This window comes from Barbus barbus, assembly GCF_936440315.1.
Source record: "Barbus barbus genome assembly, chromosome: 39".
In the NCBI taxonomy this organism is placed as follows: Eukaryota; Metazoa; Chordata; class Actinopteri; order Cypriniformes; family Cyprinidae; genus Barbus; species Barbus barbus.
In genome coordinates, this window is record NC_136717.1 from 6304170 (window position 1) to 6326172 (window position 22003).

The 22003-nt window shown below is 39.7% G+C and overlaps 1 protein-coding gene across 3 annotated transcripts; it reads right to left on the reverse strand.

Annotated features, from left to right (window-relative positions):
• Positions 1 to 9576: 9576 nt before the first annotated feature.
• On the reverse strand, positions 9577 to 12331 carry LOC306858904 (uncharacterized protein). 3 transcript variants are annotated; one of them, XR_013783246.1, is made up of 3 exons: positions 12267 to 12331; positions 11781 to 11888; positions 9577 to 10946 (listed from the first exon to the last, which is right to left on the reverse strand). XR_013783246.1 is itself a non-coding variant. In XM_079399701.1 (2 exons), the coding sequence occupies exons 1-2, from the start codon at positions 11851 to 11853 to the stop codon at positions 9778 to 9780; spliced, it is 1242 nt and encodes a 413-aa protein (XP_079255827.1). In that variant the 5' UTR covers positions 11854 to 11890; the 3' UTR covers positions 9583 to 9777. The 3 variants fall into 3 exon arrangements, 1 of the variants encoding a protein (XP_079255827.1); XR_013783247.1 differs by having other exon boundaries at positions 12106 to 12294; XM_079399701.1 differs by lacking the exon at positions 12267 to 12331 and having other exon boundaries at positions 9583 to 10946; positions 11781 to 11890.
• Positions 12332 to 22003: the final 9672 nt, after the last annotated feature.

Sequence of the window (22003 nt, forward strand, 5' to 3'; positions counted from 1 at the left end):
TCAAACTACATAGGAAACACAAAATATAAAACATACTCAGGGGAGCTAAAACCACTGCTCAAATTGAAGGGGGGCTGGGGGGATCCAGGACCCCCCATAAGGCATTAGGGACCCCCCATAAGAAGTAAAAAATAGACTTAGGGGGGTCCCTCAGACATTTTTACTTGGAGTAAGCCATTTAAAAGAAGAATAGTAGCTTATCTCTATTTGTTATGCAACATTAAATTGTATATAGTTATGCATATTATGATCAAATATATTGTTTATTTTGTATAAATTGTATATTGCGAGACTAACCCCCACCCCCACCAAAAAAAAAAAAAAGTCTGATGGTGGGGACCCCCCATAAGACTTGATTCAATTCGAGCACTGGCTAAAACCCTTGAAAAAGAACTGTTTTGCACAGCTTCTTGCGTATGCTGGCACTCTGTAACTCCAGGGTAGTTAATTTTACTTTTCATATCTTACGTCAGAGATCGTGTTGAGAGAATCAATGCTTGTGTTGTGGGCTTAAGCTTCACCACAGACATCCGGCCCACCTCCAAACAAGCATCATCAGACAAAAGGGTTTAAAGTTTAAATTTTATACTTATTAGCTATATTTAACTGCTACTTATTATCATGTATAATCTATTATATTCACATTCAAATAAAAGGTTTTATTAAATGTTTTATTAACACCTTTACAAAACTTTGGCGATTACATGAGAAGTAATACAAGAATGTATTACAGGTAATATAAGTAAAATGTACTGCATCTTTCAAAATACCCTTTGATGTTCGTTCATGTTTAATTTGTTGTAAAGTGGAAGATCGGTTCACATGCACTCTTGAACTATACAGGCAGATAAAGCGATTAAAGCGTGCCAAAATGGCATTTATTGCTTGGTTTTGATGATAAAATTAACAGAATTTGAAAGCTGAGAATTTGTGTCTTATCAGGAGACCAACTGAGCTTTTGCACCCACACTCAACAACAGTCCAGTTGTGTAGGTTCATGCTTTACAAAATTAGTCAAATTCTGTCAGAATACGTGGCACAGCTCCTCATCCAAGCTCTATTGCAATGCTGTATTGGTGCATCTTCCAGCCAGGGCTGTTTCCCTATGGTCGCAAGTTCCATTGAACTCTATTGACCTTATTCATATGCGCTATGAAACGCCAGAACCAGCGTTTTTCATAGTATCGGTCATAAACAGGCTATGGTAGCGGTACGCTAATTCCTTTTTCTTAGTGCTTGGGACCTAAAGCGTGGGAACACAACGTTACACCTCAAATTAATGTGATCATGCCTCTGCCTTCTACTATCGAGGGATGGGAGGATGACCTAAGTGGACTCAGATTACTTACACTAGTATATTTAGCTACTTTATTGACTCTGTTTGCTACGGACGGTGAAGCGATGAAGCTCTGAGGCTTATCAGTACTTTCGCAGTAATAAAGTCGGTCGCGTTTTTGTTAAAGGAGGTGGGACACAATCTTGTCTACCTTAAAGCAGACATAGAACCTAGTCAGAGCCTTAACGTCCCACATCACCGGGCCTGGGTTTTAGTTTGAACATCAGGTGAAATACAAACGGTTGGAGGATGCTAATGTGTTGCTGGACCAGGGTGATCTTGCAGCCACGCAGCTGCAATTCTTTGGAAGGTAAAAAGCACCACCTGCTGTCAGAATGTGTCTCATTCAGCCCGTCTGCCGATTTTTGTGGTGTTCAGATGTTTTATGTACCATAGTTTCACAAGCTAAAGTCAGACCATTCTGAAAAAAAAATCTTTTTTTTTTTTCACAATGCGTTTTGTAATACCAGTTTGCAACTTCTGATGAAATTTTCTTATGTAGGTTGAGAATGCAGTCAAACAGGGATATCAGGTGGATGGTCCTTCAATGTAGAGAATAATGAGTCTTCTCAGAGCCAGTGTGATCTACAGATACCACATACAGAACATGGCACAACACTAACCTGTAAGAAGTGTCTCATTTTTAATGAGACCTATGTTCAACTTAGCCCTGCTCAGGTGGAGAATTTGACCAAAGAGACCCTGGTACAGAGTGCATCACAACTGTGGCATGATGCAAGGAAACTGCGACTGACTGCAAACATGGCAAAGAGAGCCCCCAAACAGAGCACTTTTATATTAGGAAAATAAGGACATAGCCATACAGCTCATGGAAGCTCAAGGTCACACTGTGGAGAGAAAAGGCCTGGTTGAGTGTCCTGACCATACCTGGTTTGGAGTCAGCCCAGATGGAAATTCGAACTCAGCACAGCTCCTTGAGATTAAGTGTCCCCTAAAGAGTGCCATGTCACTTGCAGAGTTTCTTGGTCGGCCAAATGGTGACACCAGAAGCTTAAGTGATGGGAAGTATCTCATCCTTCCCATTAGGCAAAGTGGACACTACCTCCAGGTGGGTGAAAAATATTGTTATTTTTAATACGTGAACTAATCCAACAGATACTTTGGAACCATGTAAGCCATTTTATTTTACGTTTATTCTTTAGGTTCCAGCTAACAATTATGTGCCTAGTGCAGAAGACCTGCGAACTGGTAATCTGGACATCAACTGAACATCTGGTGTTGGACATTTCATTTGACAAATGCACACATGAAATGCCTCCAGAATTTTTATTTTTGCATACATGCTTCCTCGATTAGTGGATGATTTTGTTGCAACGAAGCTGAAGCTCTACCCCAAATACCTGAATCTTTTGAAAATACAGTAAGCATGTAACAGTTGTTATGTCTTGATCACACAACAAACACCAAGAGCACTGTATAAAACATTAACCCTTTAACGCGTACAATCACACCGTTGTGATCGGTCTAGGCTGGTCCCTGGAGAGTACGATCACACCGGTGTGATTAGAACGTTCAGTGCGTCACGTCATCGACTGCTGAATTCCAATCTGCTTCCGCGCGTTGGCTGGTGCTGATCCAGAGACCACTCAGTGCCACAACTATTCACTGTTTTCAACCACGTAATGTTTATTTTAAGTTTCAGACATTTAACTTCACATAAGTAGTAGCAAAACAATACGTTAATAGTTTGTAAAATTCACTCTCTATGGAAACGGCAATAACAATCCATTCATTTGACCTTGAACTACATATATTTATATCAGATACACATTATATAGATAACTATGAAGTTTATTATATTTTTCTCCCAGTTCACCGGCCTCTTATTTTCATGTATTTCGGGAGAAGAGGATGAATCAGCGCCTGTAAATCTAGATCCGATTCTCACCCGCACTAACGGTACATGGTAATGAAGGATATGTCTGCGCTCATTATCTGAGATTATAATATTTAAAAAGACCTATATATTTAGTCATGAATTGCCATAGGATGAAATAAAAATATGAATTTGAAATGAAATTATGCCTCAGCGGCATTTTTACCTCAGTTCCGTCAGACTCACGTCAACACACTGACAGTGCAATTACCATTTACCAAAACCTCAATTTCTGTAAAAATGTTGAGAAAAAAACTGACAGATGAGATTAGAGAAATATTTTTTAATTCTGATGAAGAAGTATATTCTGACAGCGAGACAAGCGAGAGCGATTCCGATGATGAGCTCCCACCCAATCTCCAGGGCCTTGAAAATGGTGATGCTGGTCTCTCTGCCGCAACTCTTACACAGGGAGACACATCCAATTTAGCAGAGCAGGTAAGCTCTCCCTGGACAGCTACCAGCAACTTTACCCCTCCTGGACCAGGTATCACCTTTGACAGCTTGAAGTCTGGAATGCAAACCCCTCCTGCATCTGCCACTGAGGTCCAGTGCTTCAAGCTGTTTTTTACAGAGGAGCTTGTCGGAGAAACTGTGGAGGAAACAAATAGGTATGCCTCAGAACTCCAGGAGAAGATGGCACCAGGAGTGTTGGGAAAGATGGCAAGGTGGGTGCCAACTACCATTAAAGAAATGTACTTGTTCCTGATGGCAGTCATCAGAAAACCATCTCTCCGGCATTACTGGAGCACCGACCCGTTACTGCAGACACCTTTCTTTGGAACGCTGTTTTCACAGGACTGCTTCCTCCTGCTCCTCCGTTGTCTGCATTTCACCAACAGTGCAAGAGTTAGTCACCATGATCCACTGCACAAAATAAGACGCATATTTACTGCCATTACCTCCTCCTTTCGTCGTGTTTTTGTTACATATAAAGATCTATGTGTGGACGAATCACTGATGAAATGGAAAGGCAGGCTGGCCTTCCGTCAGTACATCCCTACAAAAAGAAGCCGATTTGGAGTGAAGTGTTTCGTCTTGTGTGATGTGCTGACCGGATATGTGCAAGACATGGTAATTTATACCGGATCCACTACCGACGTCTGCCACTATGAGGGGTTAGGCATATCTGGTTTGGTTGTAACAGGGCCGGCTTTGCCGACAGGCGACACAGGCTGCTGCCTGGGGCGCCATCTGCTGGACGGGGCGCAAAATTGCAGAATTAAAAAAAAAAAAAAAAAGTTAATTAAATGTATGTATCGTATTATGAAAGCTGCGCACACGCTGTACACTTTTACTGTGCACTGTCCACACACTGCTTGTATTTGTCCATTTCTTTTACTAGATTATACAATCCTAAAAAATGACTGAGTCACTCTGACAGCTGTCAAACTCACGCGCGTTGCTCAGCAACCGGGAGTGGCGCGAAAACATCTGACAGCTGGTTTTAGCGCTTTAACCTTGACCTTTGGAGATAAATCAGACTTAGATGCGGAAGAACTGATTGTGGAGATGCAATATTTTCCAACTTGGCCGAAACCCAAAATGACAACGCTTGAACTGCTGGTGTTTCTTGAGGAGAAAAACCTTAAGGAAGCATATCCCAATCTATGGATAGCACTGAGAATTGCCGTCACCACTCCAGTGACTGTGGCATCTGCTGAGAGAAGCTTCTCCAAACTCAAGCTAATAAAAACATATTTGCGATCCACAATGTCTCAGGAACGTCTCAGTGGACTGGCATTAATAAGCATCAATCAGGAAGTGTCAAAACAAATTTCATTTGATGAAACCATACATGCCTTTGCTGCTAGGAAGTCCAGACGAGTTAAGTTTTGAATGACATTGGAAAGTGTTTGAGTTTGAGATTATCTCTTTGTGTAAATAGCCCACAATCTTTTCTAACTTTGCCAAACCTAAAATGAAAACACTATAACTTCTTTTCCTTGAGGTGAGATCTTAATGCTTCTCTATTGTTTTCTACTGTATCCTTCAGGTTGTTGCTTTTAAAGAGTTGTTGTGTGAACATTTAAAATAAAAAATGAATAACTATGGAATAACTGCGGAGTTGCTTTTTCCAAAAGGGGGGGGGCACTCTCGCCTTGGGCACCAAATAACCTAGAGCCGGCCCTGGGTTGTAATGACCCTACTTGCACCTTATCTGGGAAAGGGACGCGTCCTCTATGTGGACAACTGGTACAGCAGTCCATCGCTGTTCCAGCACCTCCTCTCTCATGGCACAGGGGCCGTCGAATCAAGATAATTTATTTATTTTAAATTTTAAGACACAATTTTTAGAAATATGCTGCCATACTACTCTTCTCACTCTAATTTCTTAAAAACATTCTTGATTCCTTTTCTGAACAGTAGGGCATGATGAGTATATGTTTTTGTTTCAGGTGACACAATGAAGCCGAAGGGATGGATGCTGTCATTGGAGGGTCAAGTGGTGATGGGACCTCACCAGGACTTCACAACTGCTCTGGCTGCCGTTTTTGCCAGCTAATACAATTTTAATCTGAAGTACGCAGAAGATGCTTCTTGCACCCTGGAATTTATTCTACATTAAAGGGACCCATAAATGAAAATTCTGTCATTAATTGCTCACCCTCTTGTCTTTCTAAACCCGTAAGACCTTCGTTCATCTTGGGAACACAAATTAAGATATTTCTGATTAAATTGTTCAGACAGTTTTCTGACCCTCCATAGACAGCAGTGTAACTGAAATGTCCCCAGACCCAGAAATATGGGAAGAACATTTTTAAAATATCAGTGGTTTGACTGTAATTTTATGAAGCTACTTTTTGCACACAAAAAGTATTCTTGTAGCTTCGTAAAATTACAGTCGAACCACTGATATTTTAAAAATGTTCTTCCTATGTTTCTGGGTCTGGGAACCTTTCAGTTGATGCAATTTAAAAGTGAGGAGTGAGTCACTGAATCATTCATTGAAACCACTTTTTCATAACTTTAATATAAAAATTGGTGTATTAAATATATCATATTTAAAATTCATATATATTACAAAGTTTAATTCATTCAGATTATATAAACACTTTTAAATATACTGCAGCAATTAATATTTTGTCATGTTATTTTTAGTTCAGAATTGTGGGAGAATCATGATCTCTATTTGAGAGAAAAAAAATTTGATTCTCAATTTATCCAGAATCGTGCAGCTTTACCACGCATCCTTTCCTTAATTTGAGTTTTGAAGATGAGTGAAGGTCACCTTACAAAGGCCCCTCATCTCCCCCTCCAACAAGTGTTGTGTTGTAGACTCGACTCTTGTATCTGTGCTGAAGACCAGAGAGGAAGCTGTTTTTAAAAGGATGGAGCTCTTACTCCATCCTCTGCAAACAGTACATGTAAATTATATAAATAGTTGTATGCAAATGCTCTGCCTGGGTAAATCACACACCTCTAATTTGTTGCAGAACTGTTGACTGTGTGTTTGTGATGGGAATGTTTTTCAGTTGCTGTCAAATGGTTGCAGTTTAACTGAACCACAGTAATGTCACATTGTTCAAACTGAGCTATCTTTAGTTTTGCTTTGTACTGCAGTGACCCACTGAAGGTGGTGACTGGGAAAAGACACCTTTTTCATCCCACTTGAATTACTAAAAGCTCTCCTCTCTGACTTGTTGTTTATAGGTGCTTCTTGGGCATAAATCCAGAGGCAGAGAGGACATATTAACCACCAGCAAGTCTGTACGCTGATCAGAAAAATAATTGACTTTGAGTGGATGACAGTCTAGTAAGCAGTTTTCCAATGCCAGAACGGACAGACCAAACACTGGCTCTGTGTTACGTTACATGAAGTTATGCAACGAGATGTTCATGTTCTTAAAGTGTTTCTTTGCTCAATGGTGAGAAGCAAAATAAATTAAATGCAAAATTGATTGTTTTTTGTGTTTATTTTTAATTAATGTCTTCTTAATGTAATAGGTTATTGTTGGGTTAACAGATGAAAATGTCAAATTTACAGTATTTTACAATAGTTTTTAAGTGTAAATTAACATCACATTCCTGGCTACAGAGCTGCGTTACTATTACAGTTTGCACTGTAATTCTACGGCAGTATATGGTTAAATTGCAGTAATCAGATGGCATTAACTGTAAATTCACAGTTAAATATAGTAATTCTGCTGCTAAATCACAGTACTTTGAAAGCCACCAACTGTAGCTTCACAGTCAAATACAGTCATTCTACAGCTGCCTACTGCTAAATCACAGTATATGGCTGCATTTCACAATTATTTATTGTAAATAAATACTGTAACTTACTGTGAAAGTAATGTAACTAGTTTACAGTAATTTACTGTAAATTTACATACAGTAACTTACTGTGAAAGTAATGCAACTAGTAGCCTGTAATTTACGGTAATTTTTTTTACAGTGCACTCTTTCCCTTCATGTGGACGCATTTGAGCAGTTAATGGTCAGTAAGTAAAAGGTATAACTTATGTTGAATGCTACTTTCAACAACAACCCAATTCTAACTTTAGCGGGGAAAATGCAAAAATAAAACTCAAACCTCAAACTGTGCACACGAAAAAAACTAAACATTAGATGACGTCCATAGCAATGTGTCGGTCAGATTAGTCAAAATAGTACAAAAGCACACCATTACAATATTACGTTCAGAACAACATATCTGATGTTGGTGAACTACAATTACATTTTGTTTATGCGTTTTAGAGTCCATGCATGTCTACAAATAGTTTGGGAACATTCTAAACTTAAACATTACTCACCAACTAGTCGGCCTCGTGTGCGACAGCTGCCATGTGCTCATGTATATTTAATTATATCTCATGTATACAGAATATTTAATATTTTAGAATTATTTGATAACGATTTGAAATAACGGTAAAAACTACGCTTGGGAGGCAGGCAGCAGATTGGGAACTTACGTGTGAAAAGGTTAATAGTAACAAAAAAATAAAACAAGTAAAAAAAAGGTATAAAAAACGTGAGTCATTAGAAAAGTTATATTACGTGATCAAAAGTTCGATAAACTGTTGAGTGTTTGTAAGAGTAGCTGTACCTCATTACAGTTTTTGAAATGTGAAATTAATTAATTGTGTGTGTTGAAGTGCAATATTAAATGTCTTCTCACGTTTCACTTGAAATAAGCTCACCTCTTAAATTCACTAGACCAGCACATATCTTGAGCATTTTATACATTTTTGGGACCGTTAATTAGCACCGTTCAAGAAATCGTCTTGTACACCTTCAGATGCCTTATTGCCCCGTTTAACATGAATGCGGCAATGAGCAATGCTCCTTGTGTAAGTGACCTCCTCATTGGTTGAATGTTTTGAAGCGACGAGAATACTTTTTTGTATGCAAAGAAAGTAAAAATTACTACTTTATTCAACAATTCGTCACCGTAGCGCCATTTTGGAGCCCCAGGCCCCGTGTCGAATGGACTGAGGGGGCCCTGCTCCCTACCTCGCACCGGACCCCGTGTCAGATAAGGACGGCTCTTTTTGGAGAATATCAGATGGACGCAAACTGTGTACGCTGTTCTGTGTCAGCTACACCACATTGATATGCTGTTTTCGTTCAAATCAATGCGTAGATTTGGTGACACGAATGAGACGCGGAGGGGACGAATTGTTGAATAAAGTCATCATTTTTGTTTTCTTTGCATACAAAAAGTATTCTCATCACCTCATAACATTCAGATTGAACCACTGATGGCAGATTGACTATTTTGACATTGTTTTTCATACTTTTCTGGGCCTTGACAGTGTTATTTACTTGGCATTAATTATAAATGTAATTACAGATGTAATTACATGCAGGTATTTTAAATATAAGTACATTGTAAAAACATGTATTTACACAATAAGTGCATTGTACTAAATTATTAATTTAAATGTAAGTACATGGTTGTTAAGGCCACCTAATATAAAGTGGGACCAATATTTTTCTCTCGCTTGATTCGGTTCTCTTTGTCTACTTTCAGGACTTACATCATATTTATGCAGAAATATAGAAAATTCTAAAGGGTTCACAAACTTTCAACCAGCTGTGTATTTGTACATAGAACAAAGCCTCCACGATGAAAAAACATTCCCAGCAAGCGAATAGCAGTTTACCTGTGTTATTAGTTTTTACCAGTTCTTATCAGGTAATAATATACCTCGGAATGTGGTGACTGACCAATCAGAATCACAGAGCCCTGTAACAAAGCTTGACTAATTCAATAAGCTAAAAACCCCTAGGATCAGCGGATGACCCCCAACAGTAGCCATATTTAAATCCATATTGATATGTTTACTTGTACCTTCTTTAACTAAAGATGAATCAAATAAGCCATGCAGTGTTTATTGCCTCAGTTTATGTCCTTTTATTTATCTTTTAATTAGTATGTACAGGATGCCAATTAAAGACATGAGAAGTGTTGTAAAAGCATCACCTGTTCAGACATGTACAGTATTTAATATAGGCTACATTTAAAAGGTAATGTCAACAACCTGACCAAAAGAAAAAAAAAATCTTACTTTAGCAGAAAATCAGACTTGGCTCACTTTCAGTTGTGGTGTGAACGCAGCCTTAATTTCACACAGATACGTATTTGCTGGTGCCATTTGAAATTGCCAAGCCATTTAAAACCCTTTCCACACAAAGAACACAAATAGCGTCTCACATCTGCATGACTTTTTAGGTGTATCGGCACAATACATTTTTTATTACGCTGATCACAGTTAAATCGCCTTCTTCCAGAGTGACTGCACGGGTGATTTTTAAAGTGTCTCCTTTTTCTAAACCTTTTGTCACACTCATAACTCTGCAATTTCATTCCGGAATGAGTTTGCAAATGGCGTTTCAGGTCTCTTTGATATGTGAAACGCTTCTTACACCGAAGACACGTGAAAGGCTTCTCTCCAGTGTAAAGTCTCATATGAATCTTAAGACTTACATTATGTCTGAAGCTCTTTCCACAATGTTGGCATATAAAAGGCTTCTCTCCAGTATGAATTCTCAAGTGAGTCTTGAGGTTTCCTTTCAGTGTGAAACTCTTTCCACAGTGATGGCACGTGAGAGGGTTTTCTCCAGTGTGAGTTATTACATGCCTTATTAGGTGTTTGCTGTTTAGGAAACTCCTTCCACACTGTTGACACACGAAACAATTCGCTCTCGAGTGAATCCTCATGTGGTTTTTAAGGCTTTCGTTACGTGTGAAACATCGTTCACACTGAAGACACATGAATGGTTTCTCTCCAGTGTGAACTCTCATGTGAATCTTTAGATTTCCTTTGTGTGAGAAGCTCTTTCCACACAGTTTGCAGGTAAAAAGCTTCTCTCCAGAATGAATTCTCATGTGCCTCTTCAGACTTCCTTTTTGAGTGAAACTGCTTCCACACTGTTGGCATGTATAAGGTTTCTCTCCAGTGTGAACTCGCATGTGCCTTTTAAGGCTTCCTCTTTCAGTAAAACTTTTTCCACACTGTTGACAGGTGAAAAGCTTCTCTTCAGTGTGATCTCTCATGTGGGTTTTAAGGTCTTCATGTCGACTGAAACTCTTTCCACACTGAAAGCAGGTGAAATCATTTATAGTCCCTGTCTTTTGAGCTCCTCTTTGTGAAGAAGCCGTTTCAGTTTGTGAGCACCTAAAAATTTCTCCAGTTATGAAATCATGATGTTTCTCCTCTATTGCTTCCTCTTCATTTAGTAACTCTTCTTTTAGTGGCATCAGGTCTATGACGAAAAGAGACAAATACAAGTTATTCTCAGGTTGATGACCTGCAACAACAGGAAAAAAACACATCTTTAAAGCTTTAAAAAATTTATTGTAAATCTCTCATTACGTCACTGCTATATGGAGAATAATTTTGGGATTTAGAGCTGCCTGAAGTGTGCATATGAGTAGACTTGTCCCCTCAATCCACTTAATAAAAGTGGAACACAATTCCAAAAATGGTGGCAGGCATTCCTCCAAGGGAAAATGTGTTCACGGAAGTTCTCAAATGCTTGAAGTGCAGTGGAATGCAGCTCAGGACCAGGGTTGGGATGAGATCAATGCAATGCTGGTTTAGATTAGTGCTTCTCCAAAGGATACGGTGGTGCTAATAAATTATGACAAATACTTGCGCCATATCAACAATCAGCGAAGGGCACACAGTGAGCACTTTTGAGAACGAGAAGATAAAGTCAACACAACATTGATCCCTTGATATACAGATACCGTAGCGTAATTAAATGGATGTTTTTTTCATCATTTTCAGTTCAGAACTGGATGTTGGATTTAGTGCTACACAAAATAAATATTTTGTATGATACTTCCATATTATTTTTCCTAATTTAATGCATGCCAATTTAATAAGAGTTAGTCCATTGGTGACTTAGCACAGTTGAATAACAATGATGATGTTGCAAAATTAATCAGTTATAAACTAATTCAGTTCACCTAGTAGGAGCTTCCCAGGTGCACCTGAGCATTAGTGTCAGTGTTGCCAGATTGAATGGACGATTTCCAGCCCAAAAGCTCACAAAAATTAAAATTTTAATAAGGACCAAATTTAGAAAACTAACCTGTTTCTTCAGTATCTTCTTGTTTCACTTCTTCAATCCTCACGTCTTCACTCTCCTCTTTAATAAGTGCCATCTTTATATCTCAATTGCTTCACCTGGAGTTTTCCCCTGTGTGTTTGGACATGTTTAATATGAGAATAATTAACAGAAAGAAAACAAAATGTTTTTGAATGTATAAAAATGCTAAATGTAATTATTTATTTATTGACAGGGATGGTAAACACTACTGAGAAATGAGAAAACTTCAGGGTGAATAGAATGACTTGAAATGTAGAAATATTTCTATATTGTGCTTAAAGTTATTGCTTGTGGAAATGAGATGTACCTTTTCTTTTCTCATGTGGATGCATTTTTCTAATAAAAAATATTGCTCGTTATTGTTAGATAAAATGTTACATTCAACGATAAACAAGTCGTAAAAAAACTATAATTCTATCTGAAAAGTACGCATCCATTTAAACACTTTCGATGCTTAAAAACACAAACCTTCCTTCAGCCGGATCACAGACACAGGAGCGTGGCGCAGCTTTATGAAGTCATTTTGAAAAAACAAAATAAAAGTCCTTCGCCCGGTTGCATAAAGCACCTTAAGTTTTTCCATTAAGTATGAGATGATTTCCCCCATACCTAAAGGCATAACTTAAGGGTGTTGCAAATAATCACTTCCCTTAGTAAAGGGAAACCGTTAAGTATTTCACGACAGCGACCCAGGTTTTGTTTCCATATGCTACAGTAGCTATATATAAACTTAGTTCATGATTAGATTAGATTAGATTAGATTCAACTTTATTGTCATTTATGCAGAGTACAAGTACAGAGCTAATGAAATGCAGTTAGCATCTAACCAGAAGTGCAAGAATATAGTGTTTTATATACATATAAGTGCAGAGTAAGTGAAGATATGATTTACAGAATGTACAGTGGAATTGCTATATACAGTATTGAGCAGAGTATATACAGAATATAAATAGGAATGCAATGTAGGGATTGTATGTACATTATGAACAGAGCAATGTAGATTATATAGATTACAGATTATATATACACATTATGAACAGCAGAAACGCGAGAACAGTGGTAATAAATAAATACAGCTGGATGAGTGTGCAAAGTATTGATAGAACAATGTATTCTATGCAAAATAGCAGTAGTGCAATATTTTATAGAAATAGTTTACTGTGCTTGTACCGTAACAACTTTAGACAGTTTATAGTGTAATAACTTTAACAATGTGCAGTCTGTGCAAAATATGAATAGTGCAAATGCATGTGTGTAAAGTACTGTGACCAGTGCAGTAATAAGCAGGTGCAGGTTAGATTGGTGGTGTGGCGTTCAGAAGTGTCACAGCTTCGGGGAAGAAGCTCTTCCTGAGCCTACTAGTGCGAGAGCGTAGGCACCTGTAACGCCTGCCGGATGGAAGGAGGGTGAAGAGTCCATGGTTAGGGTGAGAGGCATCCTTGATGATGTTTCTTGCCCTGCCCAGACAGCGCTTATGATAAATGTTCTCAATGGAAGTTAACTGGGTGCCGGTGATCCGTTGAGCAGTTTTCACCACCCGCTGGAGTGCTTTGCGGTCAGATGCGGAGCAATTGCTGTACCATACTGAGATGCAATTCGTGAGTATGCTTTCAATGGTACAGCGGTAGAATTCCACAAGGATCCTGGGATTCAGGTGAACTTTCTTAAGGCTCCTTAAGAAGTAAAGGCGCTGCTGTGCCTTTTTGACCAGAGTGGAGGTGTTATGGGACCAGGTGAGGTCATCAGAGATGTGGATGCCAAGGAACTTGAAACTCGACACACGCTCCACTACAGCTCCGTTGATGTAGATGGGTGTGTGTGCATGACTCCTAGTCCGCCTGAAGTCCACAATGATCTCCTTTGTCTTCTGGGTGTTTAGTTGTAGATTATTGGTGGCACACCACACAGCCAGGTGCTGCACCTCATCCCTGTAGGCTGACTCATCGTCATCCTTGATCAGACCTACCACCGTGGTGTCATCTGCAAATTTGATGATGGTGTTGGAGCCATAAACAGGAACACAGTCATGGGTGAAGAGGGAGTACAAGAGAGGGCTCAGTACGCAGCCCTGTGGCACGCCGGTGTTCAGGGTGATGATGGAGGAGGAGAGGTTATCTAACTTGACGGACTGAGGTCTGTTAGTCAGAAAATCTAGAATCCAATTGCAGATGGGTGTGCTGATTCCAAGCTGGCTGAGCTTGGAGATCAGCTTGGAGGGGATTACTGTATTAAATGCAGAACTGAAGTCTATGAACAGCATTCTCACATGTGTGTTTTGACTGTCCAGGTGGGTGAGGGCAGAGTGAAGCGCTGTTGAGATGGCGTCCTCTGTTGACCTATTGTGGCGATAGGCAAATTGGAATGGGTCCAGTGTAGCAGGGAGACAGGATTTTAGGTGGGCTGCAACCAGTTTCTCAAAACACTTGGCAATGATGGGGGTGAGTGCAACAGGACGGAAGTCATTAGGGACCGAGGCAGTGGAGTGTTTCGGTACTGGTACGATGGTGGAGGTTTTGAAGATAGTGGGGACAGTTGTTTGGGCCAGGGACAGATTGAAAATGTCCGTGAAGACCCCAGCTAGCTGCTCCGCACAGGCTTTAAGCACACGACCAGGTATTCCGTCAGGGCCAGCTGCCTTCCGTGCATTCACCTTACGCAGAGTGGAGTAAACATCTGATGTGGAGAGTGTGAGAGGCAGTTCACTGGGTTGAGCTCGTCTGGGAGGGAGGCAGAGCTGGAGGGGGGCACAGAATTAGGTGGTTTGTAATGTGATAGATTGTATGCCTTGCCACATACGCCGGGGGTCTGAAGAGTTGAAGTGTTCTTCAATCTTCTGTTTGTGTGTGAGTTTGGCCTGGCAGATACCCTTCCTCAGGTTGGCTCTGGCTGAGCTGTAAGCCTCCTGGTCTCCAGACCTGAAGGCTGCATCTCTTGCTTTGAGCAGGAGGCGAACCTCTCTGTTCATCCAGGGCTTCTGATTGGGGAAGATTTTTTTTTTTTTTTGTGTAGTCACTCTGCTCACACATCTGTTGATGTGCTCCATGACAGAGTTGGTGTAAGTGTCAATGTTAATCACGGATAAAGAAAACCATGAGAACCAGGGATAAAGAAAAAAGATACATAAAGAAATGGATAGAGAAAACAAACAAAAAAGAAAGAAAGCCAAATTGGACAGAGAATGAAAAATGTATCCTTCTGGGTGAATATGGGAAGAGAAAAGCTATTTTAAAAGCAAACTGAATCTCAATGTAACTGCCATCAACAAACCAAAACAGTGGGAGGAAATAACGGAAAACATTAACACACGGAATCTTGGTGTAAAGAGGATGGTTCATGAAGTAATGAAAAACATATGAAAACATTTCTGTAGGCGCATAAAAAGGGAAAAGCATCAATAAGAAAGAGACAAACAAAACTGGTAACTTATTAGGCTCAACACTTTTTGTATTATCTTCACTGCACCATAGAGGAGAGCGCAATTTGTTGCCATATATAGTGTCACAGAGATCTAATGATAACAAAACGACCTCCTGCTGAGCTGTCAGTCTGTACAAAGATTGTGTAAGACATCCTTGGAGTGGACTCACCTTTTCTGGCAACTCTGGCGGTTTGGAGAGCGAAGCTGAGCCAGTGGAACACACAGTGAGACAACATTATAGTCTCGTATCAGCACAGCATATTATTAAACTTACCACTAGTGCCTCAATTATTTTTTGACTATTTATTAATTATATAGACTATTTAATAATCCCCAAAAAACGTGTGTATTCCAGAAAACCAGAGAGTGGTCCTGCAGTTACAGAAAGAAAACTTTAAAACATGTGAAAAAAAAAAATGGTTTGAATAACTTCTTGTTCAGGACGAGATGGAAACTTGACCGGTTGGTTAAAATGATGGCGAATCACTCTACTGACCGAAGATTTATGTACGTGGAAAACATCTCCCACTACTGACTGGAAACTCCCACTTGCAAAGAACCCACACAAGAAACAAAAGGAATCCAGGAGCAAGGCACCACTGCACCATAAAAACTATAATTTTATGTTTTTATTGGTGTTGGTGTTAGCACAACACCAACATAACTTAATTTCGCATAATCAATAACTGGTTAGGACTGAACAGAAATGGGGAGAATTTATAAAAAAGCAAGAGAGGGACTAAGGGCCTGTTTACACCTGGGCCCATATGTATAAAACTTCTCAAAAATGCTCTTAAGTTTAAGTAGGCTTTATTGTCACTTCAACCATATATAGTTAGTACACAGAATAGTCTTAAGCTTTGACTTAAGTGTCAAAAAATAGTTACAAGTAGGAGTTATCTAAGAGTAGGAGAGTTTTATGAAGAGGCTAAAAGCAACTTTCAGTAAAGTCCAAGACTGATTCTTAAGAGCTGACTTAAGTGTTGTGAATTAAGGACTACAATGATTTCACTAAATGGCTGCCCTCAGTCTCTGAATCAGCCAATAGGGAGTCAACAAGGGTGAAGTCACAGCAATATGACATCATAAGACGATACAATTGTTCTGTTATTTAAATTTATTTTACAAGGCAGCTTTGCATTATGTGCAAAAGCAAATAACTACACTATTTTACACTAAAAATAAGTACTTTTATATTTCACAATCTTGCACGATTTTATTAATAGGTTTACAGATTAATTAAATTCACAAATGGATTCTAATTATGTAATTAAGCTGACTAATCACATCACCCAAATTGCACTCTCAGCTTTATATAAAAGAAAGACCAATATTCAAAACTCTTAAAAATGGAATCAAAAAGAAAACCAAACTGGTCCAAGGAAGAAAGTATTCTTCTAGTGCGATCAGTCCTTAAATGGAAGGACATCGTACGAGGAAAATTCAGTCCAACTGTAACAAGTAAAGAAAAAAAATGCATTTCCTCGGACAAGCCGGTCTGCTGAAGACTGTGAGAAAAGGTGGTACAATGTATTGGCAACATCTCGCAAAGAGATTGCAGCATACAAGGGATGCATGCGTGCCACAGGTACAATTGATTTTAATCTTACTAAACTCTTTTTTTTTAAATATGAAATGATTGTTTCTGTGTGGTCAGTAGCTGAATTGTTGTGAAATAGGTGGAGGCCCTCCATGTGATCCTCTGTCTGAGATGGCTGAAATGGTAGAGGAGATACTGGGAACGGCCAACCCTTCCATTTGTGGGATTGCAGATGCCCCAGACTCTGCACTGCTCAAATTAAAGGAGTTACAAAGATGGTAAAAAAATTAATGTGAATTAATAATTTCTTTATTAAATTGACATTAGTTACTTTAATCTATGGACACTGAAAAAAATAACAAAAAAACACCACACCACATCGGACTGAATAAACATGTTTGCACTTTCATATTTTCTGTATGTGAATGTAGTGCCGATGACACTGGAGCCGGGTCATCTGACGTGCCACATTGCACCACATCTCAGGATGTCTTCCTGTGTACTCCAGAAGAGGACACAGGGTTTGCACAGAGTGTAGCCCCTGAAGATGACATTGAGTCTCTTAAAAAAAAAAAAAAAAATTACAAATCAAGTTGTTGGAAGTTCAAAATGAATATTACACACTAAAACTGAAGAGATTAAAGAATGCTCAATGATTGAACTTATGTTTGAATAAATAAAAGTGTGTGAACACAAATTTGTTAATTATTGCTTATTGTCTACAAGTTTTTCTTACCCAAAATGTAAGTTTGCAAAGCAGTCCCTTATTGATTCTCTGCTTGAACCACTTTGTAATGTGGGGTCGATGGTACTGTTGTCATTACCATCATCACTGTCATCGTCATTATCGTCATCATCATCATCAGTATCATCATCAAGAAGTGGTATATTTCGAGCTTTGCAAATATTGTGCAAAATGCCGCAAGCCATAATAATGTGACTAGCATGCTCAGGGGACTGTCTAATTTCTCCATGTAGGACATGGAATCTCCTTTTCAGCTGTACAATTCCTCTCTCCACCACAGCTCTTGTTGCTTTGTGTGCTCTTCAAGGCGAAAAATGTTAGAAGAAAAAAATCAAGAATGCACTTATTGAACAAAACTGGTGTATTGCCTGAAGTTCAGTCCTGTACAGTACCTGTTATAATTGAGCTGCAGTTCACATTGTGGTCTCCTGTAAGGTGTAAAAAGCCAGCGTTTTAAAGGGTATCCTGAGTCACCCACCAGATGACATCCGGGGCGAACATAATTTTGTTCAAATAACCCAGTGAGGCCACTCTCAGAAAGAATCCGAGAATCATGTGTTGACCCTGGCCATTTTGCCACAAGATCCAGGATCTTGTAAGCAGCATCAAACACAACTTGAATATTGATGCTGTGGAATCCTTTTCTATTGACGTATGCCTCCTCATTTACAGTTGGAGAAATTATGCGAACGTGAGTGCCATCGATGGCTCCAACAACTCCGGGGAAGCCTGCAATTCTCATAAAAGCTTTTGCCATAAAGTTTGCAGGTCAGTTGGGAAGTCAGTGAACTGCCTTACTATGTTTGGGGTGGTTAGTGCTGCAATAGTGCTATTTAAGACTCTGCTGACTGTGGACTGTGATGGGCCCAAGTCATCACTGGTGCACTGCTGCATTTTTCCAGTTGCCAAAAAACGCAGAGTCATTATTACCTTCAGTTCTGCAGTTAAAGCATTGTTTCGTAGAGTTTGAGGAGTTATTGAATTTCTGACTAAGTCGGTAACAAAAAGAATACCTTGATGATCAAGTCTGTACCGTTTTATCAACTCCCTGTCATCATATAATTCCAACACATTCTTTCGTTCATTGAACGTGCGCGGTCTCTTCCTCTGTACTGCCATCTTGTTACTCCTAACTAGGTTAGGAGACCTCCCCAGCACTCTTAAATAATTTAGGAGCTGAGAGCTAAGTCTTAACACTTAGAAACCTTTATGAATCACACTTATTCTTAAATCTAAGTATAGGAGTAAAATGACGTCATTCTTAGAATTCTGACACACTTAAGACTAAAATTTTACTCTGAGCGGCTTTATACATACTTTATACATACATGAAGGAGCTTCCTCAGGAGATCCTGATCAGAGAATGTCTGCCTTCCCAGACTGAAGGCAGTGTGCGACAACCCTGGAATGCCCCATAAATATGAAAAGTTTAACTGGGTTGTGTTAACACATTCCTTGGGGCCCCAGTTATATTTAATCAACTGGTAAATCGAAAGAACCACTACTCTAAAGACTAAAGGCAAGTCAACCTGGCTTCTATATGCTCAGATTCGCTTCCATAGGCAGACTCATCATCGTCATGATGAGGTCAATGACTGTAGTGTCGTCTGCAAACTTCAGGAGCTTGAAACAGGGGCCTTTTGCAGTACAGTCTTTCATGTAGAGGGAAAAGAGTAGTGGGAAGTGAACACATCCCAGGGGGGCACCAGTGCTGATTGTACAGGTGTTGGAAATGAATTTTCCCAGCCTCACTAGCTGCTGTCTGTTTGTCAGCAAGTTGATGATCCACTAAAAGATGGAGGTGGGTACAGAAATCTGAGTTAGTTTGGTCAGGATGATATCTATGGTGATGGTGTTGAAGACCAAGTCCACAAACAGGATCCAGATTTTGCAGGATGTAGTGCAATCCCATGTTGACTGCAACATCCAAGCACCTGTTTGCCTGATAAGCAAACTGAAGAGGTCTAGTAAGGGTCCAGTGATGTCCTTCAAGTGGGCCAACACTTTTTTTTCAGATGACTTCATGACCACAGATGTCAAGGCAACTGGTCTTTAGTCATTTAGTCCTGTGATTTTTGGTTTCAGGGGTACAGGGATGATGGTGGAACATTTGAAGCTGGCAGCTCCAGTGATCTGTTGAAAATCAGTGTGAAGATGGATGACAGCTGGTCAGCACTGGCTTTTAGACAGGCTGGAGAGATACTGTCTGGGCCTTTGGCTTTCCTTATCTAATGATCCTCAGATATTAAGTGCAGGTTGAAAAGTAGTATGGGAGAGGAAGGGGGTGGGGTGTTAAAGGGGTCATTGGATGCAAAATTCACTTTTACATGTTGTTTGACCTGAAATGTGTCTTGGCAATGTGTGTACACAACCACCTTATAATGATAAAATTCCACCCAGTGTTTTTTTATTCCCATAAATCATAACCTCTTTCTCAAATCAAGCCATTCACAGATTCTTGGCAGAGTGACATATTTCTGCACAGGCCCATCCCATGATTATTGATTGACACTGGTGTTTTATCACAGACCCGCCCTGAGTGTGCTGTAAACAGTCTGCCATTGTTTTTGACACTGGAGCAGGTCACTTTAGCAGGAGCTAAACTCTACAGGACATCGGCACTCCAGGACCGGCGTTGCCAACCCCTGCCCTAGACTGCAGCCCGTGATGCTCTTTGGGATAATGCAGCCTTACATATGGTTAATTCTCAAAACCATGGTTCCTTTCATGGACCTGACTAATTATTAACTATCCTGTTGATTTTCAAGCTGCTTCAAATACTGGTTAAACTATTTGTTTCTCATAAAACATTGAATATTTTTAATTTATGGCATTGGTCTCAAACTCAATTCCACAGTTCTGCTCCAACCCTAATCAAACACACCTGATCCAGCTAATCAAGGTCTTCAGGATCACTAGACACTTCCAAGCAGGTGTGATTTGGAGCTAAACTCTGCAGAGCTGTGGCCCTGAGAAACTGAGTTTGAGACCACTGCTGGGAACATTACCCTTATGCCGAGTTCACACTGCATTATTTTCAAAGTTGTCAGATCCCCATTGTTTTCACACTGCAAGACTATCTGGGATAGCATTTAGTTGCTGCTGTGTTTACACTGTACGATGGATCGGTGACAGGAGGTTACACACCGCATTACTTTACAATAGGAAGAATCTCCAACAGCTCTGTCTGGTCTGCAAAGTACGTTTCACAACCAAATGCATGTGAGAAATAAGGAAATAATGCAAGCTCACGCAAAATGTTATTAAAATGATAGCCCACAAGAAGTTTGCGATACAAATGGTCTGTGCGCTGATTTGCACTAAAAGGGTGAAAAAGAAAGAAAAGATTATGGAGGAGGAAATGGTTATTGTGATATTGTGGTCTATAACTATTACTCTCTCATTGGCTGCAGGTCATCGCCAATGTATTTTTCAGTCAGAACTCATTTCATACAGCAGGATTTTGTATCGCGACAGGTCCAGATATTTAGCATGCTAAATATTTTATGAGCGTCGGCGATTCTCTCTGAACGCGTTGTTGATAATTCACACTGCGTGATTGTCACTTGCATGAACAAGCCTCGTTTTGCCTCTGATTTCGAGCACTTGTCAGTAATTTCACAAAACCTGTCTGCCAGTGAAAATCAGGGCTAAAATCGTACATTGTGAAGTCTGCATCAATTTTTTCCCCACCACTGACATAATTTTCCTATCTTTTTTTTTATATAAATACGATGGTGGGGCTGTTACACAACTACTGAATAAGCAGACAATTCATATCAGAAACAGGAAAAGAAGCAGAAACAAGCAATAGCATACATAAGCTGATGCATATGTAAAATAGTGCAATCATATCATATCAAACAGCATATAAATCAAAACTGCCTAACATTATCAAATGAAATGTCAACCCAGGAAGTAGTATAGGACTGTGCTAGTCTCAGCCTCAGACGTCATTCCCACAAACCGTTGGCTGAACGTCTGAACCATGTTGCACACAAAACTGGAAACACTTCAGGAGTTTTGAAGTCATCATCGGATTGGTTGAATTATACAGGATTTCCAGAAAATGTTTGTCATGTTCTTTACCGTTCTGCCTGGAAACAAAGATGATCCCATGATGCCAAACCCCCTAATGGAAGAAGAAAACCGTCGTGTTCACAACTGTGACGAAGAGCTGAGATTTTCAAAAGTATGTGAAATATTTCAAGTTTGCAGCACAGAATCTTGTCAAAATATGTCAATCTGTTATTGTGGGGACATTTCCACGTCCCTAAACATGAAACGGCCCAAAACGAAACGTGATTGCTTGCTTACCTGCCTCTTTGATGGACCTTGGCCATTCAAAGCGGCCAAGGTTCTGCCGTCAGCCTGAAGGTCTTGCTATGCAAGTCTACGACTGTGCAAGCTTTAAGGGTATTGATGGAAGCAATCTACTCCAGTGTTTTTATCATCACTCTGAATAGGATCCATGCTCTGACTAAAATGCGATTATCTCTTAT

Coding starts and splice junctions, on each gene's coding strand:
- LOC306858904 (XM_079399701.1), bottom strand. CDS start 11,853: ATGGCACTTATTAAAGAGGAGAGTGAAGACGTGAGGATTGAAGAAGTG. Junction 10,947..11,780: donor AGAAGATACTGAAGAAACAG/GTTAGTTTTCTA, acceptor TTTTCGTCATAG/ACCTGATGCCACTAAAAGAA.